General features: G+C 41.8%; 1 protein-coding gene across 1 annotated transcript; it reads right to left on the bottom strand.

Moving 5' to 3' along the window:
* Positions 1-8,974: 8,974 nt before the first annotated feature.
* On the bottom strand, positions 8,975-11,194 carry LOC147980934 (uncharacterized). The gene is made up of 3 exons (XM_087515803.1): positions 11,171-11,194; positions 9,324-11,077; positions 8,975-9,245 (listed from the first exon to the last, which is right to left on the bottom strand). Exons 1-3 carry the CDS (start codon positions 11,192-11,194, stop codon positions 8,975-8,977), a joined length of 2,049 nt encoding a protein of 682 aa, XP_087371929.1.
* Between the last annotated feature and the right edge of the window lie 9,204 nt (positions 11,195-20,398).

The following is a 20,398-nucleotide window of genomic DNA, read 5'->3' as shown; positions in this document are numbered from 1 at the left end:
TGATGCGTGAAGAGGACAAGATTCATTGAGTAGAGCTGGATCAGAAGAAATATAGGACAAGTGGCAAACTGTTTTTCCTGTTGCGAAGTCGGTGGCACCGAGTGGAATGTTTCGGTGGTACCGAAAGGATTCGGTTGGACCGAAAATTACAAGTCGGTGAAACCAAGTTTACACAGAGAAAAACGTTTGTCACCTTAGCTCACTAGACATGTAGGATCTCACAAAGATTTGCAATGAATTACCTGAAGGATTTGCAAAGAATTAAATGCAGAAAATGCAGAACAAAAACAAAGAGAAAAGAGAAGAAACTAAAAGATCTAGATGAAGTTTTTTTTGTTTTTTTAAAAGAAAAAAAAGAGAAAGAAACTAAACGTGCATGAGACAAATGCAGTAACACAGAAAAGAACACAAGAGAACTTCATCTAGAGTTGGGCGGTGACATAGTCACCTATGTTAGAGTATATTGACTTAGGAGTCAAGTGAGATTACTTGATCATAGGTCATACTCATTGTTTAAGCTCAAAATGGGGTTACCGTTTTTCGTTTAAGCATCTTGATGTATTCACATCTTGTTGAGTTGCTTTGACTCATGTCTTGGAGTAAAGCTTCTCTAAGATGGAATAACATACCTTGGGTGGTGGTGTGGTTCTTGCTCATGTAGTTGAACTTGTGTGGGTGCTCAAGGTTGATGTAGCTCATCAAGAGTTGGGAGCACCACTTGGAGTTTGAGTTCATCTACCTACATGGGTTAGTTCTTGCAAGGAAGAGCACTTGTGTATCCAAAATTGACAATCATGAAGCTCAACATAGAATTTGTCAAAGGATATGTTTGAATGGTTTTGTGCTCCCTTGTCTTCAACCACCATTGTGTAGAGTCTTGGTGATGTAGAGATTGCTCAAGATGTGAGTGAGTCACAATCTCATGGAATTAGATTCAACCAAGCACCTACATGGGTTAGACAACATGCAAGGTGCAAATATATCCAAGACATAAGATAGTTATCATAAGAGATATATCATGGATTAGTCATAAGCTCATGTCTTGCATGTATCCAATGGAGTTTCTACTCCAAGTTCGAAGCATCAATGATGTTCAATTCTCCTCTCAACCTGCAAAATACTTTCTCATCAAGAGGTTTAGTAAATATATCCGGTAATTGCTTATCGGTGCGAACGTGCTTAAGATTAATGTCACCCTTAGCAACATGATCTCGAATGAAATGATGACGAACTTCAATATGCTTAGTTCAAGAATGTTGTACAGGATTATGACCAATTTTGATAGCACTTTCATTGTCACAAAGCAGTGGAACATGTTTCACATAGATCCCATAATCTTTAAGAGTTTGGGTCATCCAAAGTAATTGAGCACAACATGAACCAGCGGCAATGTATTCCGCTTCGGCGGTGGATAAGGATACCGAGTTTTGTTTCTTGGAAGACCAAGACACAAGAGATCTACCAAGAAATTGACAAGTACCCGAAGTGGACTTTCTATCAACCTTGTCTCCGGCATAATCCGAGTCGGAATAGCCAACAAGATCAAAAGAAGACCTCTTAGGATACCAAATGCCAAAATTTGGTGTATGGATTAAATATCTCACTATCCTTTTCACAGCCTTGAGATGACATTCTTTAGGAGCAGCTTGATATCGTCCACACATGCACACACTTAGCATAATATCGGGACGTGAAGCACATAGGTATAACAATGAACCAATCATAGAGCGATAAACCTTTTGATCAACCGGTTCACCATCTTTGGTCAAATCATTATGTCCACTAGTAGGCATGGGTGTAGACATACCTTTGCATTCTTGCATATTGAACTTCTTGAATAAGTCCTTGGTGTACTTCGTTTGAGAGACAAATGTACCTTCCTTAGTTTGCTTGATTTGAAACCGAGAAAGAATTTGAGTTCACTCATCATAGACATCTCAAACTTCTCTGACATTAGCTTTCCAAACTTTTCACTAAAGAGAGGGTTAGTTGAACCAAATATGATATCATCGACATAAATTTGGCATACAAATAGTTCTCCATTAACCCTTTTTGTAAAAAGGGTAGAATCAATTTTACCAATTTCAAAACCACTTGTAATAAGGAACTTGGTCAAGCATTTATACCATGCTCTAGGAGCTTGTTTAAGACGATAAAGAGCTTTGTGAAGTTTGTAAACATGATTTGGTTTCTTAGGATTGATAAAGCCGGGAGGTTGTTTGACATAAACTTCCTCCTCTATTTCACCATTTAGAAAAGCACTTTTAATGTCCATTTGGTACAAGGTGATATTATGGTGATTAGCATAGGCAAGTAAGATGCGAATGGACTCAAGTCTAGCAATGGGAGCATATGTCTCACCATAGTCCATACCTTCGACTTGTGTGTACCCTTGGGCGACGAGACGTGCTTTGCTGCGAACCACTTATCCATCTTCATCTTGCTTTTTGCGAAACACCCATTTGGTACCAATGATGTTGTGGTTGTTGTCGGGCTTCTCAACCAATGTCCAAACTTGGTTTCTCTCAAAATTGTATAGCTCTTCATGCATAGCATTTATCCAATCCGGATCTTCCAATGCTTCTTCAACCTTCATAGGTTCAATGCTAGAGATGAATGAATAGTTTTCGCAAAAGTTAGCTAAACGAGTTTTTGAGCGAGTGATTCTCCCGGTTTGTATATCATTGAGGATTTGCTCGACGGGATGATCTTTGGCAATTCTTGCTCGAACTCGTGAGAGCTTTTGCTTGGGTCTTCGTTTAACATCTTCTTCATCTTGTTCTTCTTCTTGGCCTTCTTCATTGTTGACGTCGTCGTTCTCTTGTCGTGGTGGAGAAGGAGGTTGTTGATGTTCATCTTGATGCATTTCCTCGTTTTCTTCATCTTGGTGTGTCCCACTTGTGGATGCTTCCGTGTCAATTCTTGGTTCACCTAGTCGTGAAGTAGAAGCTTCCACTTGGATGGATGAAGTACTCTCCTTCACCTTCGTTGGACGAATTTTGCCAATGGACAAGTCTTGGATTGCTTCTGAAGGGTCTTTGTCTCCTACATCAATTGTCAATTGCTCTACTTGCGAGCCATTAGATTCATCAAACTTCACATCTACCGTCTCTTCAACCTTCCGGGTGAAATTGTTGTAGACACGGTAAGTGTGAGAGTTTGAGCCATAACCAAGTAGAAAACCTTCATGAGATTTAGGAGCAAACTTTGAATGACGATGCTTATCAAGAATGTAGCACTTTGAGCCGAATACTCGAAAGTATCCAACTTAGGGTTTGTTATCGGTGAGAAGCTCGTATGCCGTCTTGCCGAGTAGCTTGTGAAGATATAAGCGATTTGTTGCGTGACAAGCTGTCTCAACCGCTTCTGCCCAAAAGTGCTTCGGCGTCTTGTATTCATCAAGCATTGTTCTTGCCATTTCGATGAGCGTCCGGTTCTTCCTCTCAACAACTCCATTTTGTTGAGGTGTGTATGTAGCCGAGAACTCGTGTGAAATCCCTTCTTCGTCAAGAAAGGTGTCCACATTTGCGTTCTTGAACTCCGTTCCGTTGTCACTCCGAACCTTCTTGATCTTCACGTCAAACTGATTTTGGGCCTTCCTAGCGAAGTTTCTGAAGATCTTCTGGACCTGCGACTTGTCATTAAGAAAGAACACCCACGTAAATCTTGAAAAATCATCAACTATAACTAGACCAAAAGAATTTCCACCGAGACTCTTGTAGGCGTTGGGACCAAAAAGATCCATATGAAGTAGCTCGAGTGGCCTCCTTGTGGTCATGATGTTCTTCACGGGATGTCTTCCTCCAACCTGTTTACCTGCTTGACAAGCACTGCAAAGTCTATCCTTATCAAATATGACATCGTTAACTCCAAGGATATGATTTCCTTTAATAACCTTGTCAAGGTTTCTCATGCCAACGTGACCTAGTCGTCTATGCCACAACCAACCTTTTGAGGATTTAGCAACAAAGCAAGTTTTAGGTTGTGCCTTTTTAGAGAAATCGACAATGTAAAGATCACCTCTACGCATACCCGTAAAGACCATTTTATGATTGTCTCGACGAAATACTTGGCAATCTATCTCAGCAAATAGGACATTCAAACCGAAATCAGCAAGTCTAGATACTGAAAGTAAGTTGTAGCCAAGAGATTCAACGAGCATGACATTTTGAATGGAACTATCATGTGAGATGGCCACCTTACCAAGGCCAACCACTTTACCATTTGAATTATCACCAAAGGTGACATATTTTCGAGGGCTGTCATTTTCAGCAAGCTCATGAAACATCTCTTCATCTCCGGTCATATGATCAGTACATCCACTATCAAGAACCCATTCCTTTCCTCCTGATTCATATCCCCGAAGATTTGCCATAAGACCAAAATGTCTCATTGCATCATCAAGATCGATGTCACTATCATCATCATCATAGTATCCATGTTCGTCATGATCTTGTGACTCATCATTTCCTAGAGAGGGTAATTCATTAGATAAATGATCATCAAAGTGGTCACTTTTATGAATTCTTATAGCTTCGAATATGATATCACTAATGATTCGAACATCTCCTTTAGCATGCTTAAGATTGGTAAGTTCAACTAGACAATTACCAAAACTAGGATCACTAGAGTTCATCTTACTCAAGGCAATAGATTTATGGAGAATTTCATCCAAAGTTTTCAAGGAATGATCGAGAAATCGTTCCTCAAGAAATTTCCATATAGTATAGGCACAATTAAGAGTAGGCAAACTAGAAATCAAATTTTTGGGCAATCCTCTAATGATGAGCTCAATAGTTCTAAGATTGCGAATCATGTCAATATCTTCATCTAGGGTAGGATGCAAAGGATCAATATGAGGTGCACAAGGGCTAGCAATATACTTGTTCAAATGATATTGATTGAAGATTACAAGCATCTCATTTTTCCACTCATGAAAATACTCTCCATCAAGAATAGGCACTCTATGTCTAAGACTCCCTAGAGTAGACACATCCATCTTCCTCCAATGGTGATTAAACCAAGGCAATGGAGACCAAAGCTCTGATACCACTTGTAGGATCTAGAAGTAGATGTGTCTAGAGGGGGGTGATTAGACACTTAGTGCTAAAGTTGCAATTTTTTAGGCCTTTTTGGTTTGAGTGGAGTTTTAGGCACAATTTCACCATACACAATACATATCAAGCAAGCATGCAAAGAGTATATGAGCAGCAGAATGTAAAGCATGCAACTTGCAAGAATGTAAGGAGAAGGGTTTGGAGAATTCAAACGCAATTGGAGACACGGATGTTTTTCCCGTGGTTCAGATAGGTGGTAACGGTTGCGCGAGTCCACGGAGGGCTCCACCCACAAAGGGTAACGGTTGCGCGAGTCCACAGAGGGCTCCACCCACGAAGGGTCCACGAAGAAGCAACCCCCACAAAGGGTCCACGAAGTAGAAACCTTGTCTATCCCACCATGGCCATCGCCCACGAAGGACTTGCCTCACTAGCTGTAGATCTTCACGAAGTAGGCGATCTCCTTGCCCTTACAAACTCCTTGGTTCAACTCCACAATCTTGTCGGAGGCTCCCAAGTAACACCTAGCCAATCTAGGAGACACCACTCTCCAAGAAGTAACAAATGGTGTGTAGGTAATGAACTCCTTGCTGTTGTGCTTCAAATGATAGTCTCCCCAACACTCAACTCTCTCTCATAGGATTTGGTTTTTGTGGAAAGAAGATTTGAGTGGAAAGCAACTTGGGAAGGCTATAGATCAAGATTCATATGGTAGGAATGGAATATCTTGGTCTCAACACATGAGTAGGTGGTTCTCTCTTAGAACATATGAGTAGGAATTGTGTATGTGTTCTGATGGCTCTCTCTATGAATGAAGAGGAGGTGGAGGGGTATATATAGCCTCCACACAAAATCCAACCGTTACACACAGTTTTCTAATCTCGGTGGGACCGAATCAACAAACTCGGTCGGACCGAAAAGGTAAACCTAGTGACCGTTAGAGATTTTCGGTGGGACTGACATGCAACTCGGTAGGACCGATATGGTTAGGGTTTGGGCATAACGTAATCTCGGTGAGACCGATTACACAAACTCGGTGGGACCGATTTTGGTAATAAGCTAACCAGAGAGTTGGTCAGGCAAACTCGGTGGGACCGATTTGCTCTTTCGGTGAGACCGAAAAGTTACAAAAAGGAAACACTGAATTTACATTGCAATCTCGGTGGGACCGATTCGCTTTTTCGGTGAGACCGAAAAGTTACGAAAGGGAAACAGAGAGTTTGCAACCCCATCTCGGTGAGACCGAGATCCCTATCGGTAGAACTGAATTGCTAGGGTTTTGGCAGTGGCTTATGACAAGTGAAAACTCGGTGGCGCCTGATAGAAAGAATCGGTAGGTCCGAGTTTGGCTTTGGGTTTAGGTCACATGTGGAAGTGGGAAAGTAGCTGAGGATTTTGGAGCATATCATTAAGCACATGAAGCAAGAGGCTCATTAAGCAACACCTCATCCCTCCTTGATAGTATTGGCTTTTCCTATGGACTCAATGTGATCTTGGATCACTAAAATGTAAAATGAAGAGTCTTGAGCTTGAAGATTTAGCCAATCCTTTGTCCTTAGCATCTTGAAGGAGTTCCCACAACCTTTAGTCCATGCCACTCCATTGTTGAACTTATCTGAAACGTACTAGATAGAAACATCAGTCCAACAAGAGATATGTTGTCATCAATTACCAAAACCACCAAGACGAAAGAAGTGGTAAGAAAGGAAATACTAAAGCTTCTGGAGGCAGGTATTATTTATCCCGTTGTTGATAGTCAGTGGGTAAGTCATGTCCATTGTGTCCCTAAAAAGGGAGGTATTAATGTCGTTCCTAATGATAAAGATGAATTTATTCCGCAAAGAATTATTACAAGTTATAGGATGGTAATTGATTTCCGCAAATTAAATAAGGCTGCTAAAAAAGATCATTACCCCTTACCTTTTATTGATCAAATGCTAGAAAGATTATCCAAACATACACATTTTTGCTTTCTAGATGGTTATTCTGGTTTCTCTCAAATACCTTTGTCAGGTGATGATAAATCTAAGACCACTTTTACTTGCCCGTTCGATACTTTTGCTTATAGACGTATGCCTTTTGGTTTATGTAATGCACCTGCTACCTTCCAAAGATGCATGATGGCTATATTCTCTGACTTTTGTGAAAAGATTTGTGAGGTTTTCATGGACGATTTCTCCGTCTATGGATCCTCTTTTGATGATTGCTTGAGCAACCTTGATCGAGTTTTGCAGAGATGTGAAGAAACTAATCTTGTCTTGAATTGGGAAAAGTGCCACTTTATGGTTAATGAAGGTATTGTCTTGGGGCATAAAGTTTCTGAAAAGGGCAAATTGATTTTATACCCTTAGTTGTGTCCCCCTCGGCAGGTTTGCCCCTAGTTTCGAAAAACACTCGTTCTTGTCCAACTCACTTTGGTTTTCTTATGCGTTTTCCCTTCCGACATGGTTCCGTATAGTCAGCGTCGTTTGACCGCTACCGGCGCTAGTTTTTGGACATTTTTACCCCTCTTGTGGATAACCCTCAGTACCCCTTCGTCCTCAGCCAGCTAGCGTGAAAAACAGAGGGAGGGAAGGCACGACAAGTTTGGAGGGGGAAGCGGGAAGCAAGAGAGAAAGGAGCGGTGCACATGGCGAGCTCGGGCTCGTCCAACTTCTCACCGGCGACCGAAGAGGTAAGTAGTCCCTTGAATCTATGAATTAGGTGCTCCTCCACCCCATCCCACTTGAATCTAGGGATTTCTAGGGTTTTTGACATTTGGGGGAAATTTTACCTTTGTTTTAGGTCGATGGGTTCGGGATTGTGCAACATTCGTCGGAGTTTATCTTCCTGACGAATCCTATTCCGGCTCGGAGTTTTTGTCGAAGCATCGTTGCCCTGGCCATGGCCTTGTCCCTGCTCGCCGTGTATCAGGGGGAGGAGCTAGCAGTGGCTGCCATTTTTTAGGTTGTCCATTATATGTAAGTTTTTGTGCATTTGTGATAGATTTAGTTTTTGTTGATTTGTACTCTCTAATGTTGATTACTCTGACTTGCAATTAGTTACCAGAAGAGTGTGAATGGGTGGTGTGGGTTGACCCAACTCCTCCATTGCGTGTTTCCCTTTATTTTGAAGACTTGCACGCAGAGGTTGAAGGCAGTTGGATCAAATGTCACCATCTGAAGAAGGAAAACATGGAGCTGGCAAGGAAGAACAGGGCTTTGAAGAAGAAACTTAGAGAGAGAGAGAGATGAGATGTTGCTGGTGTGGGCATTGCTGTTAGTTGGAATTGTTATGTTTGTTGTACTGGTATGGTAGATGCATTTTATCGATGTATCTGAAGTGAAGATGTTGATGGAACCCTACTTTGTTTGATGTAACTTTGCAGTTGCAGTTGAATTGATGTCACTTTATCTGATGTATCCCTAGTTGAAGACAAATCTTATGTGATGTCCAAATGTGGATGGTAGATGAAGATTTGTCGTCGACGACGTCGACGACAAATCTTATGTGATGAGTCCAAATGTGGATGGTAGATGAAGATTTGTCATCGACGACGTCGACGACAAATCTTATGTGATGAGTCCAAATGTGGATGGTAGATGAAGATTTCTCGTCGACGACGTCGACGACAAATCTTATGTGATGAGTCCAAATGTGGATGGTAGATGAAGATTTTTCATCGACGTCGTCGACGACAAATCTAAATGAGACCAAATGTGGATGGTGTAGAAACAAATCAACATGAAGTTGAACAACAAAATAGTGATGGACAAAGGAGATAACAGCAAGCAGTCAACAGTAAATTGCTTAACAAACATTAAGCATGTGCATAATAGCCAGTGCATTAAGCACTCATAAGTTCACATAGTCAAGTGCACAGATCAACATCTAGTTCATAACAGCATCAAAAAAAATACAGCACAATAGTTAAACATCTAGAACTTTAATTTTTTTCTCCTGATGTTCTTGGCTGGGTTTGGAGCTTCCCTTGCCTTGCTTCTAGTGTTCTTAGCTGGGTTAGGGGCAGTGGGTGGAGCTTCAAATGCTACTGGTGCTTTCCTTGAAGGAGAAATAACCTTGCTGTCAACACTGCTTCCAGTAGCTGAGCAGAATGTATTTGCTGGTTGCACCCCTCCACCTCTCTTCTCTTTCACACAATTTGGAGAAGCTCCTCTATCTGCTGCTCTTTTGTTGTTTTTCCTAGGGCTAAAACAATTGCAAACATGTCACGATTCATAAGGTATCCATTCAGATAAGATTTATGGATTTGGGAATTGGACATACCTTACTACACTTGCTTGTGTAGATGCTTCATGTAATGGTTCCTTTGGTGGTGGCATTTGCTGCTGGACAACATCAAGTATTGGCTCATCCTCATCCTCATCTTGCACTTCTGCTTCTGCTAGCTCATTAGCTGTAGGATGATCATCTGCATTTTCAGCACCCCAATGTTCTTCTTCTCCAAATGCTGGATCTACAGATTGTGTGCAGACCTTGGCTTGGTGTGCATATCTTCCACACCTCTTGCACTTCTTCTTCCTAGGCCCAAGGCCCTTTCCTTCACTGCTAGCTCTAATCCTCTGCTTTCTGGGCCTGCCTGGTGCTTGCTTCTGAACAGGAGCACATAATTTGAAACCAGGATCTACAGTGTCCCATTGTTGCTTGCCTTCCAAAGCAGGTAGGTTTTCAGCATATGTAGCTTTGAACATCTCAACAGAGTAGTACTTATGGACATACTTGTCAATAGCACTAGCATCACCTCTTAGAGCAGTGATAAAGAAAAGAGCATGGATGCACGGCTTACCAGTGACCTGCCACTGTCTACAACTACAAGTCCATTTTTTCAGGTCTACTAGGTACATCCATTCTCTTTTCTCTCTATCTGTTGCAGTTACCTCAGCTTCTGTTGGGCTTCTCCTAACAATAGTCATCTCCAAACCTTTAGTTTTCTCCATTAATGTCTTCATTACTGCTGGTAAGATGTAGTGGCCAATGAAATGGTCAATGCAAATTCTTTTTCTTAAGTCAAACTTCTCCATAATATATTGCCTAATCTTGTCCAACAGGTCCACTAGGTGTAGGCCCTTGTATTTCTTGATTCTGGAGTTGAATGATTCAGCAAGGTTGTTGTTAACATAGTCAACTTTGCTAAACTCAGTGAAACTTGCTCTAGCCCAGATTTTTGTGTGGTGCTGCTCAAGATATTCCTTTACTTTTGGTCTTCTCTTCAGCTGGTTCAGATGAAAGTTGTGCTTCTTAATGCTATAAGTTAGTGAGCAAGGCCATAGATTGTCATCATAAAATTTTCCTTTGAATTTCTTGCTGAAATTTTGGGCAAGATGCCTCATACACTCTCTGTGCTCCACTCCTGGGTAAACATCATCAACAGCACTCTCCAGTCCTTTGCAAGCATCAGTATGTATGACTAAACCATCAGGGTGTCCTATTGCTTCCTTCAGGTTTTTGAAAAACCAAGTCCAGCTCTCAGTTGACTCCACCTCAAGAACACCATATGCAACAGGAAATAACCAGTTATGAGCATCTAGAGCACATGCTACTACAAGTTGGCCCCTAAACCTACCATGCAATGCAGTTGCATCTACAACCAAATATGGCCTGCACCCCTCCAAGAACCCTTTCTGACAAGCTTTGAAGCATACAAAAACCCTTCTAAAACACTCCTTGTAGAATTTCTTTCCTTTTAACTTGTACTCCACTGTGTGCTTGTCTATGTCAACAACACTTCCTGGTGATGCCCTCTCTACTTCAGCTTTGAATGCATAAAGTAACTGGAAACTATCACTGTACTTACCATAGATCTTTTCAAGTGCCATCTCCTTACCATAGTAACATCTGCTGTATGGCACCTCAAGACCATACTTCTCTAACAACCTACCCTGAATTTCCTTTGTTCCAATCCCTAGATTTTTTCTAATCCAAGCCATAGAAGCACCTGCAATCCACCTTCTTTTTGCGGCTCTCAATCTCTGAGATCTATTCACACTAGGACATGTGTGAGGGTGGGGATTCACTTTGATCTGAAAATAAAGGGAAACAAATAGTCAGTCAGGATAATATTAGTAAACTAAATAGGCACATTTTAGTAAAAAAACACATTACTAAAACAGTACCAGAAACAGAGTGCTCCTCCTCATCAGAGATGCATGCAGCCTCCACTTACACCTCTCATAGGCACATTTCACAGTAAACCTAGTTGGGTCATTCTTAAGTGTAATGTACTCAGTTTCAGACTTGATTGAGAATGTTCCAACTGCATTCTTGCAATCACCTGCATTAGGAAAGACCACACCTTGCTCAATGGATGGATTATCTCTATCATACATCATTACAGGTCTATCCTCATCTGCATCCTCAAAAGCTCCCATGTCATTATCCTCTTGCCTCTCATCATCATCAGTATCTGAAAATTCTGTAGGAATGTACTCTTCATGTGTTGTATGCTCATCATTGTTGTGCTGGACATAACCTGGGTAAAGTTTCTCATCCTCATCATCAGATAAAATAGGTGCATCAGGCAGTGCCTCTTCCACAAGTGGATCAGGCTGATTCTCTGGTCTATTAGTGCCACATTCAGCAGTAGTTGGAGTGGTACTAGCACTTGCTGCACTAGTTCTAGGAGCACTAGGAGTACTAGCAGCAGCTGTCCTGGATCCACATGGCCTACCCCTTTTTCTACCCCCTATCCCTCCAGCAGTTTTTTCACACCTTTGTCCTCTCTTTCTCTGAATTACCGTTATTTCCAGATTGCATGACCTTGTCTTTGCATTACTTGCAAACATCACACCTAACTCATCATCACACTATAGAGGGTTCCAACACTCCTTTAAACTATCCCAATATCTAATTTCAACAGCATCAAACAATCCCCATGGATACTTGGCACAAATAGCAGCCCTAAAGTCATTAAATGACCTACTACTGCTATCCACAACTAATGGAAATGTGAATCCGCTCTCCTTTCCTTCCGTACCAGCAGAAACTATAACTGTCGTCTCCATTCTAACAAACAGAAAGAATGCAACCTCTGGATCCATCCTACAGTAATGAGCATACCATCTCCCATGAGCAATTGAACCAAAGCTAGCCTAAAACTTATCTTAATCCACTAAGCATGAGTAGATCTGAGACTGAAACCTACCCCGCTGGGATCTGACGTGCAGATGTGGTGCCCTTGCCGCCCTGACTGCCACCAAATCCGCCTTCAACGCCCTCCCGTGTCGATGCGGTGCTCTTGCCACCGTCGACGACGCCACCACCACCATTTCCGCCATCCAATGGTGATTGGGACACCGTCTAGCCGTGCGCACAGCCACGGCCCTTGCGTTGTGATGTGCCGCCCTCCCGTGCCGATGCAGTGCCCTTCTTGCGGCGGCCGCGGCCACCACCTAGGGTTTCTCCATCCTCCCCCATCGCCTGGCCTGGAAATGGATGTGGTGCGAGGATTGGTTTATGGATCTGGTGGTAAGCCGCCAATGGCGACTAGGGTTTCTGACGGGGAAAAGAGAGTGAGAATGGGGAATGATAGAGTGAGAGTGGGAATGAGTTGGTTAGGTCGACCGAGGGGCAAGCCGTGTCCAGAAACTAGCGGCGGTAGTGGTCAAACGGCGCTGACTGGACGGAACCATGACGGAAGGGCAAAAGCATAAGAAAACCAAACTGGTTCGGGCAAGAACGATGGTTTTCGGAAATTAGGGGCAAACCTGCCGAGGGGGACACAACTAAGGGCACCAAATTAATTATCCCTTCTGAAAAAGGTATTGAAGTTGATAAAGCCAAGGTTGATGCTATTGAAAAGATGCCATGTCCCAAGGACATCAAAGGTATAAGATGTTTCCTTGGTCGTGCCGGTTTTTATAGGAGGTTCATTAAGGACTTCTCAAAAATTTCTCGTCCTCTGACTAATTTATTACAAAAGGTTATACCATTTGTCTTTGATGATGATTGTGTAGAAGCATTTGAAATACTTAAGAAAGCATTCATCTCTGCACCAATTGTTCAGCCACCTAATTGGAATCTACCCTTTGAAATTATGTGTGATGCTAGTGATTATGCTATAGGTGCTGTTCTAGGGAAAAGAGTTGATAAGAAATTAAATGTTATTCAACATTCTAGTAAAACTCTAGACAATGCTCAAAGAAATTATGCTACTACTGAAAAGGAATTCCTAGTAGTTGTATTTGCTTGTGATAAGTTTAGACCATATATTGTTGATTCTAAAGTAACTATTCACACGGATCATGCTGCTATTAAATACCTTATGGAAAAGAAAGATGCTAAACCTAGACTTACTAGATGGGTTCTCCTGCTACAAGAATTTGATTTGCAGACTATTGATAGAAAGGGAGCTGAGAACCCCATTGCAGACAACTTGTCTAGGTTAGAAAATGTGCTTGATGACCCACTACCTATTGATGATAGCTTTCCTGATGAACAACTAAATATCATAAATTCTTCTCGTACTACTCCATGGTATGCTGATTATGCTAATTATATTGTTGCTAAATTTATACCACCTAGTTTCACATACCAACAAAAGAAAAAGTTTTTCTATGATTTGAGGCATTACTTTTGGGATGACCCACATCTTTATAAAGAAGGAGTAGATGGTGTTATTAGACGTTGTGTACCTGAGCATGAACAGGAACAGATCCTATGCAAGTGTCACTCTGAAGTTTATGGAGGACACCACGCTGGAGATAGAATTGCACATAAGGTATTGCAATCCGGTTTTTATTGGCCTACTCTCTTCAAGGATGCCCGTAAGTTTGTTGTATCTTGTGATGGATGTCAAAGAATTGGTAATATTAGTAGACGTCAAGAAATGCCTATGAATTATTCACTTGTTATTGAACCATTTGATGTTTGGGGCTTCGATTATATGGGACCTTTTCCTGCCTCCAATGGATACACACATATTTTAGTTGCTGTTGATTACGTTACTAAGTGGGTAGAAGCTATTCCAACTAGAAGTGCTGATCATAACACCTCTATTAAGATGCTTAAAGAAGTTATTTTTCCGAGGTTTGGAGTGCCTAGATATTTAATGACTGATGGTGGTTCACATTTTATTCATGGTGCTTTCCCTAAAATGCTTGCTAAGTATGATGTTAATCATAGAATTGCATCTCCTTATCACCCATTGTCTAGTGGTCAAGTAGAATTGAGCAATAGAGAACTCAAATTAATTTTGCAAAAGACTGTTAATAGATCTAGAAAGAATTGGTCCAAGAAACTTGATGATGAATTATGGGCCTATAGAACGGCATATAAAAATCCTATGGGTATGTCTCCGTATAAAATGGTTTATGGAAAAGCATGTCACTTACCTCTCGAACTAGAACATAAGGCTTATTGGGATATTAAAGAGCTCAACTATGATTTCGAACTTGCCGGTGAAAAGAGGTTATTTGACATTAGCTCACTTGATGAATGGAGAACCCAAGCCTACGAAAATGCCAAGTTGTTTAAAGAAAAAGTCAAAAGATGGCATAACAAAAGAATACAAAAGCGTGAGTTTAATGTAGGTGATTATGTATTGCTATACAACTCTCATTTAAGATTTTTTGCAGGAAAACTTCTCTCTAAATGGGAAGGTCCTTACGTTATCGAGGAGGCCTATCGTTCCGATGCCATAAAAATCACAACTTCGAAGGCACAAATCCGAAGGTGGTGAACGGTCAAAGAATTAAACATTATATATCAGGTATTCCTACAAATGTTGAAAACAATGTTATTGAAACCGTAATCTCGAAGGAATACATAAGGGACACTTTCCAGAACGTTTCAGACTTCGAAAAGGAATTGGTATGTGATACAATAAGTAAACCGACTCCAAAATAGTTATAATGGCAATTTTTCTCCGTTTTGGAATATTTAGAAAAATAGACAAATAAGAAGTTGTCCGGGAAGGACACGAGGGCTCCACGTGGGTGGAGGGCGCGCCCCCTACCTCGTCGGCACCTCGTGTGCTCTTCAGACTCCTTTTTCTTACACGACACGTATTTTGGTCGGTAAAAATTCATTATATAACCTCCCGAAGGTTTTGATCACCGTATCATGCAAAAATCTCCTGTCTTTGTTTTGAGCTGTTTTCTGCCAGGGTTGTCAAAGCCAAGCATCATGTCGTCTCCCTCCTCCTCCAACAATGAGGGCAACGATGCTTGGCTAATGAAGATAGAGCTGAAGAGAAAAGAACCCATGGAGATCAACAAGGATGAGGGATCAAGAAGGCCACAGAGGACCAAGCTCCGGCAACAGAAGACATCCTTCAACTTGATCACAATCTTCTTGCCCCAACTGAGATCGAAGCTTTTAAGATGATTGAGCTAGCTTGTTTACAAAGCAAGTATCTCACACGTGAAAATATTTTGTTGAAGGAGCATATCATCGCACTCAAGGGCATTATCCGCAAGTTGGAAGACCTCCTACGCTCGATGAGCGACTACCCTTCATCACCACCATCTTCTTCACCAACAAAGGAGACATAATCACATGGGTATGGGCACTCCCCTTGGCAAATTCCAACCTTGGGGGTGTGCCCCGGTATCGTATCACCATCACTTTTATCTTTACCGTTTTTCTTAGTTCGATCCTTTTGATAATATCTTGATCTAGTAGCATAAAGTTTTTAGTATGATCTAGTTGTGAGTTTTAATTTATGATCCTTCTATGTAATCGAGTCTGTGAGCTATATATAACAAAGATTAGTGTTCAGTCAAGGGCTTTATTATTTTGCCATGATATTGAGTGAATAAAATAAAAGAGAAAGAAATAAAAGAGATCATATGGATCTTATGGAGAGTATGATGAATAAAAGCTATTGAAAGTTGACAAACATAGTTTTGGTCATCGTTGCAATTAATAGGAAGTAATAAATAAAGAGAGGTCTTCACATATAAATATACTATCTTGGACATCTTTTATGATTGAGAGCACTCATTAAAATATGACATGCTAAAGAGTTGAAGTTGGACAAGGAAGACAACGTAATGGGTTATGTTTTCTTACATCTGAGATAAATTATATAGTCGTGGATCATCCAACATGGTTGACCTTGCCTTTCCCTCTCATGCTAGCCAATTCTTTGCACCAAGTAGAGATACTACTTGTGCTTCTAAATATCCCTAAACCCAGTTTTGCCATGGGAGTCCACCATACCTACCTATGGATTGAGTAAGATCCTCAAAGTAAGTTGTCATCGGTGCAAGCAATAAAAATTGCTCTCTAAATATGTATGACTTATTAGTGTGGGAGAAAATAAGCTTTATACCATCATGTGATATGAAAGAAATAAAAGCGACGGACTGCATAATAAAGGTCCATATCACAAGTGGCAATATAAAGTGACGTTCTTTCGCATTAAGATTTTGTGCATCCAACCATAAAAGCGCATGGCAACCTCTGCTTCCCGCTGCGGAGGGCCTATCTTTTACTTTTATCTCCTGCCTTACATAAGATCATGGTGATCTTCACCTTCCTTTTTACATTTTATCTTTTGGCAAGCACAACATGTTGGAAAGATCCTGGTATATATGTCTAATTGGATGTGAGTTTTCATGAACTATTTTTGTTGACATTACCCTTGAGGTAAAATGTTGGGAGGCAAAACTATAAGCCCCTATCTTTCTCTGTGTCTGAAACTCCATACCCATAAGTATCGCGTGAGTGTTAGCAATGTTGAAAGACTATATGATAGTTGAGTATGTGGACTTGCTGAAAAGGTCTTATATTGACTCTTTCCTATGTTATGATAAATTGCAATTGCTCCAATGACTGAGATTATAGTTTGTTAGTTTTCCATGAAGTTTATGATTCATACTTGAAATTGTTATTGAATTGTTACTCTAGCATAAGAGATCATATGACAAGAATTATATAAGTTGCTGTTCTAAGAATGATCATGATGCCCTCATGTCCGTATTGTATTTTTTATCGACACCTCTATCTCTAAACATGTGGACATATTTTTCCATTTAGGCTTTCGCTTGAGGACAAGCAAGGTCTAAGCTTGGGGGAGTTGATACGTCCATTTTGCATCATGCTTTTATATCGATATTTATTGCATTATGGGCTGTTATTACACATTATGTCACAATACTTATGCCTATTCTCTCTTATTTTACAAGGTTTACATAAAGAGGGAGAATGCCGGCACCTGGGATTCTGGGCTGGAAAAGGAGACCTATTCTGCACAGCTCCAAAAGTCCTAAAACTTCATGGAAGTCATTTTCAGAATATATAAAAAATACTGAGCACAAGAAGTTCCGGAGGGGGCCACACCCTGCCTCGTGGGTCCCCTGGTGGCCCTCCGATGCCCATCTTCTGCTATATGGAGTCTTTCGATGAGGAAAAAAATCATAAGCCAGCTTTCGGGACGAGGCTCCGCCGCCACGAGGCGGGACCTTGGAGGAACCAATCTAGAGCTCCAGCGGAGCTGTTCTGCCGGGGAAACTTCCCTCTAGGAGGGGGAATTCATCGCCATCATCATCGCCAACGATCCTCTCATCGGGAGGGGGTCAATCTCCATCAACATCTTCACCAGCACCATCTCCTCTCTAAACCTAGTTCATCTCTTGTATCCAATTCTTGTCTCCAAGTCTGGGATTGGTACCTGTGGGTTGCTAGTAGTGTTAATTACTCCTTGTAGTTGATGCTAGTTAGTTTATTTGGTGGAAGATCATATGTTCAGATCCTATATGCACATTAATACCCCTTTGATTATGAACATTAATATGCTTTGTGAGTAGTTACGTTTGTTCCTGAGGACATGGGAGAAGTCTTGCTATTAGTAGTCATGTGAATTTGGTATTCGTTCAATATTTTGATGAGATGTATGTTGTCTCTCCTCTAGTGGTGTTATGTGAACGTCGACTACGTGACACTTCACCATTATTTGGGCCTAGAGGAAGGCATTGGGGAGTAATAAGTAGATGATGGGTTGCTAGAGTGACAGAAGCTTAAACCCTAGTTTATGCGTTGCTTCGTAAGGGGCTGATTTGGATCCACATGTTTCATGCTATGGTTAGGTTTACCTTAATACTTTTGTTGTAGTTGCGGATACTTGCAATAGAGGTTAATCATAAGTGTGATGCTTGTCCAAGTAAAGACAGCACCCAAGCACCGGTCCACCCACATACCAAATTATCAAAGTATCGAACGCGAATCATATGAACGTGATGAAAACTAGCTTGACGATATTCCCATGTGTCCTCGGGAGCGCTTTACATCATATAAGAGTTTGTCCAGGCTTGTCCTTTGCTACAAAAAGGATTGGGCCACCTTGCTGCACTTTATTTACTTTTGTTACTTGTTGCTCGTTACCAATTATCTTATCGCAAAACTATCTATTACCTATAATTTCAGTGCTTGCAGAGAATACCTTGCTGAAAACCGCTTATCATTTCCTTCTGCTCCTCGTTGGGTGCAACACTCTTACTTATTGAAAGGACTACGATAGATCCCCTATACTTGTGGGTCATCAGGTCTCATGGTTTAAAGTATGTGCCACGTACTACCATCAAATCTCAAGCACTGGTGGATTTCATTAACGATTGGACAGAGTTGCAAACACTTGAAGAGAAGCCAGACAACACATATTGGATGATTCATTTTGATGGGTCCAGGCAATTGGAGGGCTCGGGGGCTGGAGTTGTTTTAACTTCCCTCGAGGTGACAAGTTTTGTTATGTGTTGCGGTTGATGTTTCCTTGTACTAACAACGCAGCTGAGTACGAGGCTTTACTTCATGGTCTTCGAATGGCTAAAGAAATGAGTTTAAGCCGGGTACGGTGCCTTGCCGACTCAGATTTGGTGGCTCAGCAAGTATCAGGCAAGTGGGATTCCAAGGACCCTCTCATGGCGGCTTATCGCCATGAGGTTGACGCTGTTGCTGGTCACTTCAAGGGTTATCAGGTGGAGCACATTGACCGCAGAAAGAATGAAGCAGCCGATGCTTTAAGCCGGTTGGGATCTCGGCGTAAACCAGTGCCGCCTAACACCTTTTTAGATGTTCTACATAACCCTTCTATCCAGTTGCCTACAGAAGAGGACTTGGCTATTCCAGACCAAGAAGCACAATTGGTGGCGGCTCTTCATGTCATTCTAGATTGGACAGTGCCATATTTGGCTTATATGACCCGAGGTGAGTTGCCGGAGGATGGGACCTTGGCTAGACAGATAACCCAGCGGTCTAAGTCAATGACAATTTCCAATGGTGAGTTGTATCATCGCAGCGTTACCGGAGCATTTCAACATTGTGTCTCTCCTGAAGAAGGCCAAGAAATTCTTCATGAGATCCATGAAGGAGATTGTGGTCATCATGCCGGTTCAAAATCTCTTGTGGCCAAAGCTTTTCGTCATGGTTTTTACTGGCTAACGGCTCACGCCGATGCGGAGGATCTGGTCAGTAAGTGTGATGGGTGTCAAAAATTTGCACGATGAGCGCACATGCCGGCTCAAGAATTGCGGATGATTCCAATCACTTGGACGTTTGTAGTCTGGGGGCTTGACATGGTTGGACCTTTCAAAAGGTCCAAAGATAAGAAGACGCACCTTTTGGTGGCAGTGGACAAGTTCACAAAATGGGTTGAGGCAGAGCCGGTCAGTAAGTGTGATGCAGCCACGGCGGTTCAATTCATGAAGAATGTGATTTTTCGTTTTGGTTTTCCACACAACTTTATCACTGACAATGGCACCAACCTGTCCCAAGGAGATATGGAAGAGTTCTGTCAACGGGAGCATATCCGGCTTGATGTTTCATTAGTAGCTCACCCCCAATCCAATGGTCATGCTGAAAGAGCCAATCAGGAAATACTGAAAGGTTTAAAACCCTGGCTTATGGTCCCTTTACAATGGATGCCGGGTTGTTGGGTGGAAGAGTTACCCTCTGTGATATGGAGTATCAATACTACCCCTAGCAGATCCACAGGTTATACGCCTTTCTTTATGGTCTATGAAGCAGAGGCAGTCCTGCCCAGTGACATCCGCCATGACTCGCCCCGAGTGGCGGCTTACATTGAAGCTGAGAACGAACAAGCCCGTCAGGATGCGCTTGATTTATTGGATGAAGAGCGTGACTTAGCAGCAGCCCGCTCAGCGATTTACCAACAGGACCTGCGCCATTATCATAGCCGCCGGGTTAAGTCAAGAACCTTTCAAGAAGGTGATTTGGTGCTCCAGCTCATCCAGGACCATTCTGATGCGCACAATCTATCCCCACATTGGGAAGGACCCTTTGTGGTCAGCAAGAACTTAAACAACGGGTCATATTACCTTAGCGATGTTCGTGAGCACAAAGACTCATGTAAATCGGAGGAGGAGACCCGTCGGCCGTGGAATATT

Source organism: Triticum urartu, chromosome 3A, assembly GCF_056163025.1.
Source record: "Triticum urartu cultivar PI428250 chromosome 3A, HENAU_Tu73, whole genome shotgun sequence".
Lineage (NCBI taxonomy): Eukaryota > Viridiplantae > Streptophyta > Magnoliopsida > Poales > Poaceae > Triticum > Triticum urartu.
The sequence above is the reverse complement of the archived record's forward strand: the minus strand, read 5'-3'. Positions and strand labels throughout refer to the sequence as shown.